This window comes from Hemicordylus capensis, chromosome 3, assembly GCF_027244095.1.
Source record: "Hemicordylus capensis ecotype Gifberg chromosome 3, rHemCap1.1.pri, whole genome shotgun sequence".
Taxonomy (NCBI): Eukaryota; Metazoa; Chordata; class Lepidosauria; order Squamata; family Cordylidae; genus Hemicordylus; species Hemicordylus capensis.
Genome location: NC_069659.1, coordinates 28910682 through 28927707, shown reverse-complemented (window position 1 = coordinate 28927707; position 17026 = coordinate 28910682). Strand labels below are relative to the sequence as shown.

At 44.4% G+C, this 17026-nt stretch overlaps 2 protein-coding genes across 8 annotated transcripts in view; one reads left to right on the top strand and one right to left on the bottom strand.

Moving 5' to 3' along the window:
- The first annotated feature begins 488 nt into the window (after positions 1-488).
- On the top strand, positions 489-9861 carry MSANTD4 (Myb/SANT DNA binding domain containing 4 with coiled-coils). 5 transcript variants are annotated; one of them, XM_053311996.1, is made up of 3 exons: positions 489-645; positions 6139-6609; positions 8444-9861. In XM_053311996.1, the coding sequence occupies exons 2-3, from the start codon at positions 6160-6162 to the stop codon at positions 9017-9019; spliced, it is 1026 nt and encodes a 341-aa protein (XP_053167971.1). In that variant the 5' UTR covers positions 489-645; positions 6139-6159; the 3' UTR covers positions 9020-9861. The 5 variants fall into 5 exon arrangements, with proteins under 5 accessions (XP_053167971.1, XP_053167970.1, XP_053167968.1 ...); XM_053311995.1 differs by having other exon boundaries at positions 633-771; XM_053311993.1 differs by lacking the exon at positions 489-645 and adding an exon at positions 707-849.
- A 3785-nt stretch (positions 9862-13646) lies between these two features.
- The window catches only part of GRIA4 (glutamate ionotropic receptor AMPA type subunit 4), a 366881-nt gene continuing 363501 nt past the window's right edge, over positions 13647-17026 (bottom strand). For 2 of the 3 annotated variants that reach the window (XR_008320486.1, XM_053313245.1), the window contains one exon: positions 13647-14639. Coding sequence is in view for 1 of the 3 variants with exons in the window: in XM_053313245.1 (XP_053169220.1) it covers positions 14586-14639 (54 nt within the window). In the remaining 2 variants the exon portion in view is untranslated. The remainder of the gene's footprint in view (positions 14640-17026) is intronic. The other variant, XR_008320487.1, reaches the window with a different exon arrangement.

Below are 17026 nucleotides of genomic sequence, written 5' to 3'. Positions count from 1 at the left end.
ATAGCGGGAGAGGGCTATTTGCCAGCAAGTCCCGCTTCTGGGCTTCCCAGGAGCATCTTCTGTTTGGCCACTGTGTGGGAGGCCCTGGACTAGGTCGGGCCTTTGGTCTGAGCCAGCAGCGGGGCTCTTCTCGCATGCTTATGAAATAACAGTTCCCGCCCCGCCCGTTTCCATGGAAACAGCGCTGCGGCCAGGCGCCGCTCTTCCAAAGGGGCTCCTCCTAGTTCTCTTCCGGAGAGGGAACATACGGATTAAAAGACAGAGCACCTTTTATAGAGTCTTGCATAGAACAACGAAAAGAATACTTCTATGTATGCACGCATGCATCTATCTATCTATCTATCATGCAGCCTTGAAGGCGGTTTCTAGAAGCACCCGCCCCTTTGCCACTGGGGAAGGCGTGCCGACCTGACGGCGCATGCCGAGGGCGGGCCCCATCGCGCAACTAAGCGCTTCCGTCCCCGCCCGCGTCTCGTCTGATTCCTTCTCCTCGGACGACAGGGAGGGGCGCTGAACATCAGCTCCCCTGCCCCGCGCTTTCGCAACCAATGAGAGCGACCCCTTCGAGATGACAAGCAGCCCCACCAACCAATAGGCACCAGCTAAGGAGAGGCGCGGTGGAGAGGGGGCGATGGCGGGCAAACGGTGGGCAAAGTTGCGCGAGTTGGGAAAGGGGCGGGGCGGCAGACGGAGGCGGTTGGAACCTGTGGGGAGCGTGCGCGGCCGACGACGAGCGCGCGGCGCTGCCCAATAGGAGCGCGGGGTGTGTGGGTGAGTGACAAGCGGGCTCGCCCGCGGTAGGGGGGTGGGTCAAAAGGCCAGCGTTCCGAGGGGGAGCGTTGCGCGCAGGTGAGTAGCTTTCGCGCTAGTGAAGGAGGGAGGGAGAAGGAAGGAAGGAAGGGGAGGAGCCGCGGCGTCTGCCCGTGTGTGGAGCGGGGTCGACGACGACTCTCAGTTCTTCGTTTGTCAGGCGAACTCGGCTCTTCCCTTCTCCTCCTCCCTGCGTTCACATGACGCTGCTTTAAAATATATATATGTATATATATGTATTATGTATTGCTGCCCTTGAGGGGCGTCTACTCCCCGAGGCCCAAACGCTGAGGAGAGACTGTTAGGACTGCTCCTTCTCCGTCCAGCGTGGGGTGGAGGGCAGCCAGGTGGAGGGCTCCAGCCCTCGTTCTCGCTCAGGCAAATAGCCGTGCTCTCCCGTCCGCCCGTCTCCGCGCACTTCTGGTCAAGGAGAAGGATGGGCCCCTCTCCCTGGCCTCGCTCTTCCCTCCGCTTCCAAGTCTGTACAATGAGCAGGAGGGAGGTAAGAGTGGACTGTACCACTTCAGGTGAGGGATGTTGTTTTAAAGTCGTCCAGACCTCCACCTGTGTGTGTATTGTGCTCCTGCAAATACATGGAGGAAAGCGAAGTAAAGTGTGCCGTCAAGTCGATTTCGACTCCTGGTGCCCCCAGGGCCCTGTGGTTTTCTTTGGTAGAATACAGGAGGGGTTTACCATTGCCTCCTCCCGTGCAGCATGAGACGATGCGTTTCAGCATCTTCCTATATCACTGCTACCCGATATAGTGCCAGCGGGGATTTGAGCTGGCAACCTTCTGCTTGTTAGTCTGTGCCATTTAAGGGGAAGGGGGAAGCTGTATCCTTCCTGTGATAGTTATATGCTTGCAGGGAATAATAATAAAAATTAAAAATAAAATAAATAAATAAAAGACACAGTTTGGTAATACTTTATCAGTTGTATGCAGCAAGCTTTGTGTCATTTTGGTTGGTCCTAAGAAATGACCATGTGTATTTGTCATTTGGATGGACCTAAGAACCATCCAGATGACTAAATGGGCTGTAAATTGTGTCATTTTAGACACAGGTTGTAAAAAATCCACCAGTCCACCTTAAGTGGCGCAGTGGGGGAAATGCTTGACTAACAAGCAGAAGGTTGCTGGTTTGAATCCCTGCTGGTATATTTCCCAGACTAGAAACACCTATATCGGGCAGCGGTGATATAGGAAGATGCTGAAAGGCATCGTCGCATACTGTGCGGGAGGAGGCAATAGTAAACCCCTCCTGTATTCTACCAGAGACAACCACAGGGCTCTGTGGGTGCAAGGAGTCGACACCGACTTGTCAGCACAACTTTACCTTTAAGAAATCCACCAGATTGTGGCTTGCTTATTTATTTTCTAATGGGCTAGTACTGCATTTGGTGGTGGTTGTGTGCTTGCAGGGCATGTGTGTGTTGTAAAATCTCTAGGGAAACATTAAAAATGTGGTTTCCCTTCTCATGAAGTGATGTCACCCATTCTACCATTGCAAGATTTTGTCTCCTCGTTAGGTTGTATGTGTTGATCCAGCCTGGTAATTTGACTTCCAGATACATAAGCAAGTGGAGTAAAACCAGTTCTCTCTGTGTTCTGGGGCATTAAGAGTTCTCACAAGATGGGAACCTGCCCTCCAGCCTGTTCACTGAAGTAAGCCCCATTGTGTTCAGTGTGGCTTGCATCCCCGGTAGGTATAGGAAGCATTATAGCCTCAAGGCCGTGATAAAATACTGGTGGGAGAATCGGATAAGATTTAGATATAATGGCTGAGACCCAGAGGAAGTTAAACTGAAATAAATTTTAACCTGATTGTATGCACAATTTACTTCCCCTAGGTCTGGGCTAGTAGATTTATAACACAATCAGTCGTCTTGGTGTTTGTTTTTTTTAAAAGGCTGAAATTTGCATATTTCTACTAGCTGAAGATTATGATGACCAGTAGTTTACTGAGTTGAAAAGGATTAAATATGGAAGATGATAATATCACCAGCTGCCTAAGATTCCAATAGTAAACCCCGTGCAATTCAAACCCACAGAATACCATGTGCAGGGAAGTGTAGCAGATAAGACATCCATAATGATCCAAGCTGAAGGCAGATCATCCTGGAGAGAATCTATCTATGTGGTTGCTAAGCGTTGACACCAACTTGATGACACTTAATCAATGATCCAAGCTGCTCTCTACAGGAAAAGGCCTAAGTTTAGGCAATATTCTTTGATTTCTCTAAATTAGAGTGTTAATCTTTGGTATGCTCTTTGAAGCAAATATTCTTAGTACAGCTGGGCTTGGGTCCAAAGAACTGGACTGTAAACTTTAAAAATATGGGGCACAAACTTTGGATGGATTGTAGTAACACACATTTTGTTGACCAGGCTTTTGAGTTTTGGTCATATTTCAAATGCTTTTACACATGTATACTCCCCTTTTGTGCCTAACAGAAGATAAACAGTCCTCATCAGTTAGGCTTGTTCAGGCCAACTTTCCATGGATTGAACCTTCTAGCACTTCAGGAGTGAGGATAGGGTTCAGTGATAAAGCATATGCTCTCCATGCAGAAGGTCCAAGGTTCAATATCTTATATCTCCAGGTTGTGCAGGAAAATAATCCTGTCTGAAAATCTGAGAAGCCACTGCCATTCAGTGTAGACACCACTAAGCTAGATGGATCAGTGGACTGACTCTGTATATGGAATCTTTGCATATGTTCAACTGAATATAGACTCCAGCTTTTGAAATGAGTAGGAGAATTGAAGACAGCAGGACAAATATCTAATCTAAAAGAGCATAAGAACTATAGTTAGAGGATGATAAGAAGTTTGTTTGTTTGTTTATCATAATTCTATACTGCCTGATATGTATATCTCTAGGTGGTGTTAGGGTTCCCAAGTCCCACTGAAATTAATAGTCACAGTTAACTTACCATGTAAGCACTCATTTTAATGGTGCTCATGTGACTTGAATTTCTTAGAATACAACATTCAACTTTTACTTGTATTAATACAAAAGAGAGAAGCAATCCTTTATTTTTAAGATTTTAGCTTTGTCTGTCATGAACTGATCAATTAACTTTGTTTTTCTTTGCCATTTTCTATCCATAAGTTTTCATTGTAAGAATTTTGCAGTCACAAAATACAGCTAATTGAGCTACATTTATATGATAGTGTTGTGCACTCCATCAGAGCAGTGCATCCCCATAATTCATGTTAGCTTAAACTCCTGATTGCTTTAATCCGTGCAAAGACTAATAATTCATGAGACTTGATGGCAAATGGTACAGAAGGAGCCAAAAATTTTAAAAGTTCATCTGGCTGTGGGGAAAGTTCAGCATCCCTGCATACAGATGCAGCATCTGTTGCTGTTTCTGAATTAATTAGCCCATTATTATATAGTGTTCATCAGAAGACAAAAACGATATGTCTATATCCTGAGTTTCTGATCTTTCTGCTGCTTAGCAGACTTGCTCTCCAGTCACTCCAAAATTGTTAAGAGCTTAGGAGAAGCAGACTGAGTTGTGCTGCAGCCCAGTGTCATATTAAAATTATTGAAATATCAGTAGATGCTATTTAACATTTGTCACTCTCATTGGCAAATGGAACATAAACATACTGAAGAGCCTTTGAAACATACTGTTTCAAACCATGGCCAGCCAAATGCTTCAGGGAAGGCAATGATGCTCCCCCAGCAGATGATTTTCAACAACACCTTACCTCTGAACCTTGAGGTTCTGTTTAGCTGTCATGGCTAATAGCCATGAATAGACCCATTCTCCATGAATATCTAATCTTTTAAAGCTATCCAAGCCAGTGGCTAATCAGATTTTATCACAATGAATTCCACAAAGTTAATTCTGTATCATGTGAAGAAATAATTTCTTTTGTGTGCCAAGTAGTTTCATTGGGTGATCATATTCTAGTATTATGAGAGGGAGAAAAAAAAATTCTATCTACTTTCTCCAAACCCTACATAATTGAATAAATCTGTATTATGACCTCCCTACTTTTAGCTGACTTTTTTCCTAAACTAAAAAAAATCTCAAATGCTTTAGTCTTCCCCTATTAGCAAAAGCATTTGCATCTCTTGATAATTTTGGGTGCTCTTTTCTGCACCATTTCTAGTTGTATAATACCGTTTTTTGAGATGATACAACCAGAACTGTTTGCATTATTCCATATGTATTTACACCATTGATTTATATAGGGGCGAGCAACTCAAATGCCCCAGTGAGCTTGAATGAACTGTGACTTGGTGCGTGGGGGCTGAGGTCAATTTTCAGCACACCAATTATTGCTTTAAAGTTGATTATTAAGAATATTAAAGAGATGAGCAGAGGGTTAGAGTCAGTCAGAAAGGTGAGGGGAAAGAAGGATGAGGCGTGTCAGCGGGTGTGGGACCAACACGGGAGATGGGGGTCAGCTGTTCTCAAGTGGCCAACTATGTTGCGCCACTTCTTCTTGAAAGCAGGACATGCCAAGAGCTCTTCATGGTTCTTTCTGACGCTGCAGAACATTCTTTCTTGTGGGCCAACACAGAAGTCCTTGTGGGCCAGATCCCGCCCCTGGGCCTTATGTTGTGCAGACCTTATATAAAGGCATTACGATTCTGGCCTCTTGGTTTTTGGTTCCTTTTCTAATCACCCTTAGTATGGAGCCTTTTTTTCTTCTACCACTACTACACATTGGGTGAGTCACATGACCCCTGGCATGGCAGTAAGCCAATAGCAGTTCTTTAAGATGTCAGCAACTGAAAGCACAAGTTCCCAGTTGATGTGCTGTCTCAGCCTGCCCAAGACCAGTTCCCATGCTGTGTTACCAATATTTCGCCGATTTGAAACCAGCTTCTCTAACCAGGAATTGAAGTTGGCTTGGCCAAATTGGTAAAATTTCAGGAAAGTACTTTTATTTTAGCCACTACCAGATACTTGTGTTAAAAAAAAATTCTTTGGGATAAAACCTAGGTATCACACAAAGTTATCTTTTGCTGTTACATGCTCTGTTATTAGAAAGCAGATCCTAACTGAGCATCTGTTAACCAATCTAAATTATTTAATGGACCCGATTTAGGAATCACGTTCATTAGCTAAAATGCAGTTTCTATATATTTCTCTTCTACATTTGCTTGTTTGGTCTTTTCACTTAGGATATTTATTTATTTATTTTATTTTACATATTTTTATACTGCCCAAAACTTACATTTATTTAAGGGGGGAAACTAGCAAGTTAGAATGAGAACTCACTGCTCTTCAGGAGCATAGTGAGTGCCAGGGCAACTGTTATGGAACAAAGGAATTCAGCACTTATCTTTTTTGTCTGCTACAGAAACACTGAGCATTGGAAAAGATGAAACAGCTAAAAAGGAAAAGGAAAAGCAATTTTAGTGTTCAGGAAACTCAAACACTACTTAAAGAAATACGAAAACGGAGAGAAGTGCTTTTTTCCAAACAACTAAATACAACCATTAATGAGATGAAGCGGAAGGCCTGGGAAGAAATAGCAGAGTGTGTGAATGCTGTAGGTGAAGGAGAGCAGAGAACAGGGACAGAAGTGAAAAGACGATACCTCGATTGGAGGGCCCTTATGAAGCGAAAGCGACTGAATGCCAATATAAAACTTGTGGGTGCTGGCTTTCACCTTCCTTCATCTGATTTGGATGACTCTCTCAATGAAGATATTGATGAGAAGTTGGGATTTCCAAGTGAATCTAACTTTGAATGGCAGAATATTTCAGACTTCCGGGAAGCAGGTGGATCACTAACAGAAGTCAAAGTGGAGGATCCACAGAGTTTTGAAGTAAGTCATTATTGTCCAGGAAGTGGCTGGCATTCCGTGCAGCAGTACTGCTCTGCAACATGAAAGGCAGCCTTGACGGTGTTGCACAACAGGACAATTGTGCAATTACTTAAAATTGTGTGCACACAGTTGCGCACCTGTACTTCCATTGTTTCCTAGTGCCAACGTACCGCTGCATGGAATGTCGAGCAGTGTGTTTAAATATGCATCAGGTACATCAGGTACTTTTTACAAATCATCCTAGCTCAATTATTGTATAAGTCCCCCTCTATGTATAGTGACTCCTCTCCCCACAATCTCTTATATGTGATGAGTAAGCTACCTTAAGCATTACACTAGTACACTAAGTTTGGATAATATGTTTACAAGGGAAAGTGATTTTGGTATTCATTATGAACCTGTGGTTCATTTTGTTGGAGACTTATGAAAGCCTTAGCTTGAGAGCCTCTTTCAGAAGACATTTCTATTTGACTAGCAGCTAGGATTACACTTATAATTACAACTGACTTTTTAGTATGTATGTATTCAACGTGATTTTTAAATGGACATTTTATTTGTGACTTTCCTGTTATAGTGTGTTCCACCTTTTAGAGATGGGACAAGCTAGTAGTAGAAAAATAAATTCTGACATTTGTGCAGAGGAATTAGGTTTCTTAGGGCAGGTTCAGACAACATGGTGGCAAGTCTGATGCCGCTAGTTCCCAGCAAGTGTGCGCTCCTGGTAAAGTAAAGTTGTGCCGTTGAGTCGGTGTCGACTCCTGGCGACCACAAAGCCATGTGGTTGTCTTTGGTAGAATACAGGAGGGTTCTACCATTGCCATCTCCCACGCAGTATGAGATGATGCCTTTTAGCATCTTCCTATATTGCTGTGGCCTGATATAGGTGCTTCCCATAGTCTGGGAAACATTCCAATGGGGATTCAAATCAGCAACCTCTTACTCCATAGGCAAGTTACTTCCCCGCTGTGCCACTAGGTGGCGCTCCTGGTGCGAGCCACTAATTCCCCACATCTGTGTCATTGGAACTCACTAATGTCAGGTTGCAGAGCAGAACGTCCCTCTGCCACCTGGCATCTGCCACCCAATTATAATCCTGGCTACTGATGTCAAGAGGCAGTATGGAAGGCTGGGAACCAGCAGCTTATGCCAGGAACCCATGCTCACTGAGAACTGACAGTTGACAGATCCAGACTTACCGCTGTGCTGTTTGAACCCACCTTTAGTAAATATTTAGGTTCAAGAAATTGACTGCCATATCTTTCTGGAGTGCATTTTTCCATCAACAAGGTGTCAGATTTATAAGCTGATATAGCTTTGCCATCATACTCCTGCCTGCCATTTCAGGCTGAAACTAGATAATATGGAGGTCCTGTGCTAAAAGCCACAGCCCTGTGTCCCCCGCCCTGCCCCCCCTCACTGGTGACATTCACTAAACCATGGGATGTGACATACATTATTCTATGGGTTGTGTGTGTCTATGTGATTTTTATACACACACACACACACACACACACACACACATACAAAAAAGTCCCTGGCCAGTTGGGACATGATTTGCCCATCCCCACAAATATCATGCATTTTAGTTTACAATATGTTAGGGTGCAGAGAAGATGATGAGGCACAGGGCTTTTCTTTTTAACTGCAATCACGTTGTTTGTGTAACATCAGCTTTCAGGCTTAGTTTATGCCGGAGCTGCTTCTGTGTGAATACAGAGAGCGTAAGCATCAGGTTTGCACATGTAGTAAATGTGTGGTCTGTCAGTGAAAAATGAAGGGTTTTTTTAATTTGCAGTTATAATGATCAGTTAATATTTCAGTTACTTTTGCTTAGTTTCCTATTGAGGAGGAAGAAGAGATTCTGTCCTCAGTGTTGCCAGATTCCAAAAAGGAAAGTGACCTTCCTGATTTCACCCATATTGAAGAGTTTGGCAATCTCAGCTCTGCTCAGGCTAGGCTGGCCTATGAGGATTCCCATTTGCTGATCAGCCTGGAGAAACAGAAGCTGGAGCTAGAGAAGCAGCGACTGGATATCGAAGCCGAACGGTTGCAGGTTGAGAAGGAGCGCCTGCAGATTGAAAAAGAGCGGCTGCGGCACATTGACCTGGAGCACGAGAGGCTTCAGCTGGAGAAGGAGCGGCTACAGATTGAGCGGGAGAAATTGAGGCTTGAAGCTCTGCATGCTGAGAAACCCAGCTTGGAGAATGATCCCAGCCAGTCAGAAAAGCCTGTCTTGCAACCTCTGGATTTAGAAACAGAAAAACTGAAAATTGAGAAGGAGCGCTTGCAGCTGGAGAAGGAGAGGTTGCAGTTCTTGAAATTTGAATCAGAGAAGTTGCAAATTGAGAAAGAACGTTTGCAAGTGGAGAAAGAGCGCCTTCGGATTCAACGAGAAGGGCACTTGCAATGAAGTTGGGAAACCACAGTTAACACTGCTGTGCTTTGTTGTCTGTACTTCTTCCTTTCTAAGGGTAGCTGGTTTCAGTAAAAGTGTTGGGCAGAATGGTCTCCAGATCATTTCACCATCAGTGAAAACCCTGCTTTACATTGTTTTGATACTGTGATACTTACACCTTGGCAGTACACCTTTGTTTTGTTTTGTTGGCCAGAGTTGAACATTTATGTGTTCAGATTTTAAAAGAAGCTGCGGATTGGTGCTCAGTAAGTCAGTGTGCCTGTGTAAATGGAGCTTATGTGTGAAATTGCATTTCAGTGTAAGAGAAGAAGTGTTAATGTCCTCTTGCATTCTCTGTTGTATAGCTTTACGTCCACATTAAGAATCAAGGCTTGGTATTGTCATTTTAAGAGTGTTCTAAATCCATAGGAGCCTTCAGCATATACTGTATTTGCATTTGATCTGAAAGAATGAGATTAAAGCTAGGCCTTAAAAATTACACAGTGTTAACCCTGAGAATAATACCTTTAATATGAGGTACACTCTTTTCTAGAGGAGTTTTGAAAAGTCAGATATTGAGGCTCCCAGTAGATTTCCTCCTCAGTATGTTTGTTTGTAGAAAAAGAATAAATGAAGTTTCATGTGTGAAAACCCAGATTTAACCATTTGTTTCTAATCCAGTCATTACAACTTTTGGCTTCTGTAGATAATTTTGGTGGCCCACTTTGACATTCAAGTGTTTGAGCAGGAATATTTCTTGTGGGATTTACATAGATTATATGTACATGTCAGTTTATTTATATCACTATGTAATTACTTTTATTTTGCAAATAAAGTGTTGTTTTTTATTACTGAAATGTGTGTATTGCTACAGTTGAATACAACCTGGATCTATTGCAGACAGTTAGGTTAACAGGGGGGTGGGGATTATTAAGGAATCAAAGCTCTGGGCCTTAGTCAGTAGTATCTCGCCATATAAAATGCTTACGGTGTATGTGGCAAGCCCCGCCCTCGCAGTGCTAAACAGTGGTCCCTCTCTTTTTTTTTTCCCCATCTCTGTGCGGAATGAGTTTTGTTCTGGGCAGCAGTATCAAGGCACTGTGTTTGCACATGCATTCAGAGTGGGGCCTTTCAAATTCAACCTGAGCGGGATCTAAAATTAACTGAGCGGACATCAGAAAACTTGTGAGCGTGTGCATGCCTTAGAGCAGGGATTCTCAACGTGTGGGTCCCCAGATGTAATTGGACTTCAACTCCCATAATTCCTACCAAAGGCCACTGGGGCTAGGGATTATGGGAGTTGAAGTCCAATAACATCTGGGGACCCACACGTTGAGAAACCCTGCCTTAGAGGCAACCGTGGTGCTAAAACAATTGGCAGCCTAGGCGGGAGAGGGAGACGTTCCTGCCGATTGGTCTTGGAGCGGGCGCAGGTGGAGGGGTGGGTGGCAAGAGCCTTGGTGATTGGAGGGCTGGGAGGGGGCGCTCATTGAGGGGAAAGAAGCTGCCGCCACCAGTGAAAGAGAGAGTGCACGTGCACATAGGCCGGAGTGGGCCACGCCAGGCCCCGGCTGGCGCTGGTCATGGTGGCGGAGCAGGAGAAGGAGGCTGTGCCCCACCCCGCACCCATCTACCCACTGGCTCCAGCAGCACAACCATGAAGTGGTGGCAGCACTACTTCCCTGCTCTTCCTTGGCAGCGGCAGCCGTCTCCTACTTGGTGGGGCCCATGGAAGGTAGATTTACTACATTTCTACAGGGCCTTCCTGCCAAAAGGTAGATTATTTATTTATACTGCCCTATACAAAAAGTCTCTGGGCGGTTCACAATATACACAAAACATTAACATAATTAAAACAACTTAAAATACAATAAAATGCTAAAAACCAAAATTATAAACTAAAAGCCTGACAAAACAGGTAAGTTAAAATGTTAAAAATGTTCAGAGAAGCGGAAACTAATTTCATTAGGAAGCGCGTTCCAGAGTCCCAGGGCAACTCTAGAAAAGATGAGGAGGAAATCGGAAAGGAGCCTCGCTAACTTATCTGTTCCTCAAAGGCAAGCCAAGTGAAATGGTCATAGTTGGAGACAGTTCTAGGAAAGGAGTTGCTTGCCACTGATTTAGTGAAAAGGTCCACCCTTTTACTGCTACTGGCCTAACATATACTTACTACTACCATTGTGTCAGGCCAGGGGTGTAGCAAGGTTGGAGTGGGCCCAGAGACAAGATTTTAAAATGCCCCCCTCACTGAAGTTCAGCTTATGAAATAAAGAAATCTTAAAAGAAGCTGAATGGTAACAAAAAGCATATTGTGTGTGTGTATATATATATATATATACAGGTGAAACTTGGAAAATTAGAATATCGTGCAAAAGTCCATTAATTTCAGTAATGCAAATTAAAAGGTGAAACTGATATATGAGACAGACGCATTACATGCAAAGCGAGATAAGTCAAGCCTTAATTTGTTATAATTGTGATGATCATGGCGTACAGCTCATGAAAACCCCAAATCCACAATCTCAGAAAATTAGAATATTACATGGAACCAAGAAGACAAGGATTGAAGAATAGAACAATATCGGACCTCTGAAAAGTATAAGCATGCATATGTATTCAGTACTTGGTTTGGGCCCCTTTTGCAGCAATTACTGCCTCAATGTGGCGTGGCATGGATGCTATCAGCCTGTGGCACTGATGAGGTGTTATGGAAGACCAGGATGCTTCATTAGCGGCCTTCAGCAATTCTGCATTGTTTGGTCTCCTGTCTCTCATCCTTCTCTTGGCAATGCCCCATAGATTCTCTATGGGGTCAGGTCAGGCGAGTTTGCTGGCTAATCAAGCACAGTACACTGTATACTTTTCAGAGGTCCAATATTGTTCTATTCTTCAATCCTTGTCTTCTTGGTTCCATGTAATATTCTAATTTTCTGAGATTGTGGATTTGGGGTTTTCATGAGCTGTACGCCATGATCATCACAATTATAACAAATTAAGGCTTGACTTATCTCGCTTTGCATGTAATGCGTCTGTCTCATATATCAGTTTCACCTTTTAATTTGCATTAATGAAATTAATGGACTTTTGCACGATATTCTAATTTTCCGAGTTTCACCTGTATATATATATATATAGAGAGAGAGAGAAACATATATATTAAAAAAAACCTATGTGCCACAATAGAACACCATCCTAAATTTTTTTTTTTAAGGTTTTGTAAATTGGGGATGATGCAAGTCATTTAATGGTACTAGAGAAAGACATGCTGTTCTGGTAGCTCCAGGTCTTAACACTCACATCAATTTTGGAGGATGAATACAACTGAAGGAAGCCTGGGCGGGCGCGCGGCTGGGGGAGTCAGTCATGTGACTAGCCTCGGGGGGGGGGCAAGGCAGTGGACCCCCAGACAACTGTCTCCCCTTGCCCTATTGTAATTATGCCCCTGTGTCAGGCACACTAGCCCCTGCTTATGTGAACAAAAGAGTAGTTAAGCCAAATGCAGTTGGTTGCTAAACTGTGGGAATTTCAGGGAGGTCTTTCCAAGATGTATTTCCAAAAGAAGGAATGAATACTAGGATTGACCGGGGAATTGAAAATCAATGCCTGACATCCTAAAAAAGCACATACATAATGAGAGATTTTGAGGATGGGTAACGGAGGGCCTTTGGGTCACTCCCCCAGTCCCTCTACAGGTGCTCTGTGTCACAAGTGGGCAGAACATCCCTTTTTCTGGAAGAGAGAATCATGCTGCTCCTACCAGTGGGAGTTGCTGGGAGGCAGCGGGACTGGAGGGGCACTGGGTAGGTGTGCATGCATGTGGTGAATAGCAAATCACCGAGGGATATGATTGGTGATGCCATTCACTTGCCAGCAGTACTGGTGCCCTTGACAGAGAGTGCTGCTCTTCCAGTCCTGCTTTCTGTACAGGGTGTGGGGCTCCTCACCTCTTGGTTGTCATTCAGTGGTGGCCAAATACGATGCCCCACCCCATTGCTGTTCACTATCTTAATGCCTTTGTTACATATTAGCCTCACTTTAATGCCCTGTGTAATGGGAGTGTGGAAGACTGTGCTTGGTTTCTCCCTCACTCCCCACCCCCACCCCCACCCCAACCCGAATTGCAGTACTCAATCATTAGTCAGTGGCTTCATAAGGTGGAAAGCAGAGTTGCCAATTCATTTCATGCTGTGCAATGCAATACTTCTAGTTCAGTAATTACATTGCACTGGGCTTATGATCCATCCTGAGATAGCTGGTTCTTGATGGATGGTGCCATCAATGAGTGCCTAAGAGCTAGGATGAAAAGGGGCGCACTAACATTTTAATTTGGTTGTTCCGTCTGTTTAGTAGTTTGAACACTGCTTTTCAGTGGAATAGTTATCTCATGGAGATGGGACAAGGAGATTAAGGAAATAATTTCCTTAGTAACACAGTCTGCAAGTTAAAATGGGATTCCTACTTACAGCTGGGGAACATAATACATTCCCATTGTTAAAATTTTGATGTGCTAGATCTTGTCCTTGTGATTCCTGATCCTTAAGTAATTTTTTATTTATTTTATTTATTTAGTTAGATTTATATGTTGCCCTACTCCCATAGGACTCAAGGTGGCTTACAAGCAATAACATACACGGCAACACAGTTCCATAAATACATCTTATATAACCTCATAACCCACAACCCCATACAATGCTCATTCCACATGACATAATAACCATGGATTATGTTGCCATTACAGTTACATTTAAAACCTTCATGCGGTAGTGTGCACACCGAGGCCTAGGAGGGGAGGAGAACACCTCTTGCAGTAGTGAGCATGAATTGTTGCCTTTGCTAAGCAGGGTCTGCCCTGGGTTGTATTTGCATGGGTGACGTGTGTGCTGTGCTATGGACGACGTTGCCGAGCGATGTCTTGCATCATCCCCAGCTGTAACAAAATGTGTCTGGGATTGATGGGAGTTGTAGTTCCTCAGTGGCTGGAGGGCCACATGTTGCCTACCCATGCCTTACTGGATGGGGCTGTAGCTCAGTGGAAGAGCATCTGCTTGCATGCAGAGGGTCTCAGGTTCAATCTCTGGCATCTCCAGGAAGGACTCGAAAAGACCTCTGCTTGAAAGCTTGGAGAGCTTGCTGTTAGTGTAGACAATAATGAGTTAGATAGACCAATGGTCTGCCTCAGTATAAGGCAGTTTCCTACGTTCCTATGTCTTCCTGGGAGGTTCAGATGCTTTCAGAAAGTGTTGAGGAAGTGTGAAGGACAGGTGGTTCCTGTTTCCACACTTCCATTGTATCGTGTGCACTGGCAACTTGTGCATCAGCAATGAAATGCTTGAGCATGTGACTCTCCCACATCTCATTGTAGCATAGATTTGTAAGTTGCTGCTTCACACATTTCTCTGGAAACACAAAAAGAAGCACAAGTTATTTGCATGCAAATTAGCACTTACTGTATGGAAAGAGCTGCCCATAGAGCTTGAAGACATAGAATTGCCTTAACTCACAGTTTTTTTCAACAGATGTCTTGAAATTGCTGTCCATTGTTTCGCTCTTTGCCATGAATTTTTATAGGCTGGTGCTGCCTCTAGGGCCCACACATGTTCATTTGATGAATGCAACACAAAGTGATAACTTGCGCCTGTGAAATACCATTATAGATCAGAAACCAAAAGTGCTATATAATTTCAGGTGCAATATGTGTCAGGGAGAATCATGCACATATTTAGCTGCAAGTCAGTAAGAGTTGTACAATCAATATATAATACTGATGAATTATCTTTTATAAGTGTAAAAGATAATGTCAGGCATTATCTTTTATAAGTGTAAATGTTTCTGTACAAATGTACAGTTTTTTTGTGTGAATGACTGTGTATTCATTTTACAAGTGATCTGAGTACTTCCTCTGCAAAGACGGGCTTGGGAGAGGGAGAGAGAGAGAGTATACATATATAACAAACAAACAAACAAACAATCTATATCTCCACATACATTTATATACATTAAACGTATTAAATAGCCTTGTGTACAGATCTGTATATGCAAACACTGTTCACAGATGCACATGTGTTGAATAGGGTTTATGTGTAATTCCAGAGTCATGGATGGAAAGAACACCTTGGGTCTGTAGTAATATGACCTCCTGTCATGAAAAAAAAAAGGTGGCCTGTGGCTAAAGCAGTGCTTATTGACCAATAGTACAAGTACCACTGATGGTACTTCACAGTACGAGAGGCAGTACTTGATGCCTCATGGCACTACTCTGCTTGGCCTGACCCTTTTGGGAGTGAAGATGTCTGGGGTGGTACCCCAGGAGCAAGCCGTGACTTTGAAGGGGCTCAGGCCTTCAAAAGAGGTGCAGGTCAACGGAGAGTGCAGAGTGGAGACATGAACAGTAAGCTGAGGAGACTTTCCCTTGCTGCAGGAACAGCTGACGCAAACCTTGCCCTTCTGTGCACAGTAGTAATGTCTGATGGCAGTGGTACTTGCAAAAGTGGTACTCATAAACATGGTACTCTGAAAAGTGGTAGTTGCATGCGCGCGCACACACCCCCCCCCCTCAAAACTGGCTGAAAAACCCTGGTCTATGGAACCTTCAGAAGATGCCTGCCGGACTTACTGAAGGTGTCCACAAGACAAAGGTAGTTCGCTCCAGTTGATGAAGCTTCCTAGCTCGCCATTGTTTTAAATATGTTAGCCCTGATGCAGTTATGGAAACATGCAAAACAACAACCCCAAAACAAACACTCCTCTTGAGGTGTGTATGAGAATGCACACTGTATTGCAACGTCATGGGAGTTCACGTCCCTCCCACGAACATGTCATGGAGCTAGCAATGTGTAGCCAGATTTCATCAATTGCATATGGTAACGAAGATACATGACTGCATCTGATCTGTATGCTTGGGAGCCTGCTTACTTTCAATCTATCTATTTAATTCTCCTAAACGTACCCGTCGCTATTCCCATGTGTGGCAGCTCTTGCAAGAGCAGCTGCCTGGGGGACAGCGATGGGGATAGGAGACAATGGCAGCGCCCGGCCAGAGGAGGCAGTGGCGGCAGGCCGGCCTGACCCGGCCACTGGCCAGCTGGAGAAGGTGGTGGCGGACCAGCCTGGCCCAGCCGCTTGGCGGGAGGAGGTGGTGGTGGGCCGGCCTGGGCCTGGCCTGGCCGCCAGTTGGCCAGAGGAGGCAGCAGCGGGCTGGCCTGGCCCGGCCGCCCGCCTGGAGGAGGGGGTGGGAGGAGGTGGCAGGTTGGCTTTCTGGTCGGCCCACAAGTGAGGAAGTGTGGGGTGTGGAAGAAGCGGGCAGTTGGGGGGGGGGAACGGCCAGCCAGCCAGAAAACTGGGCGTGCCAGCATGGTGGTGGTGGGGAAGAGCAGTGGTGGGTGGGCCAGCTGGAGGCGCAGATGCTCTGTGCCCAGTCCAGCTAGTATTTATTTAGGATAAGAATCTAGTTCTTTTGGCCTTTCCTGATAGGAAGTGCCTTCAAAATCTTTTATCATTTGGAGTCTTGTATTAATATCCCCATTGAAACTATAGTGCCCACCATACTCCAGAAGTTTCACCAGTTGCTAGGGGTGTGCACAGACCATTCGGTGTGGTGCGGTCTGACATTGAACTAAATTCAGACCGAACCGTGGGTATGTGAACTGGTTTGTTTGAATTGATCAGCTGGGCTGGCTGGCTCTGCGGACCAGCTCGAACTGGTTTGAAGCAGATCACAATAGAATCACTTGAACTGGCCTGGTTCGTGGCGGTTCGGTTCACAATTGGACCAGTTCTGCATATCCCTCCCAGTTGCTGCAGAAAGTATTTTTGTTATGTGCTGAGACTTGGAAGAGATGTTCCTCTTGATTTAACCTAAATGTCATTAACCATTTGTGCCTTAGCTTTGCATTATATTCTTGAAGGCCACTATAGTTGTTAAATTTCAGAAGCAGAGAGACTTACCTAAAATCTGTTGGAGAATAACATATTGCTGATGAGATCTGAACTGCATCGTGCCAGGTGCATAATGCAACTATGAGT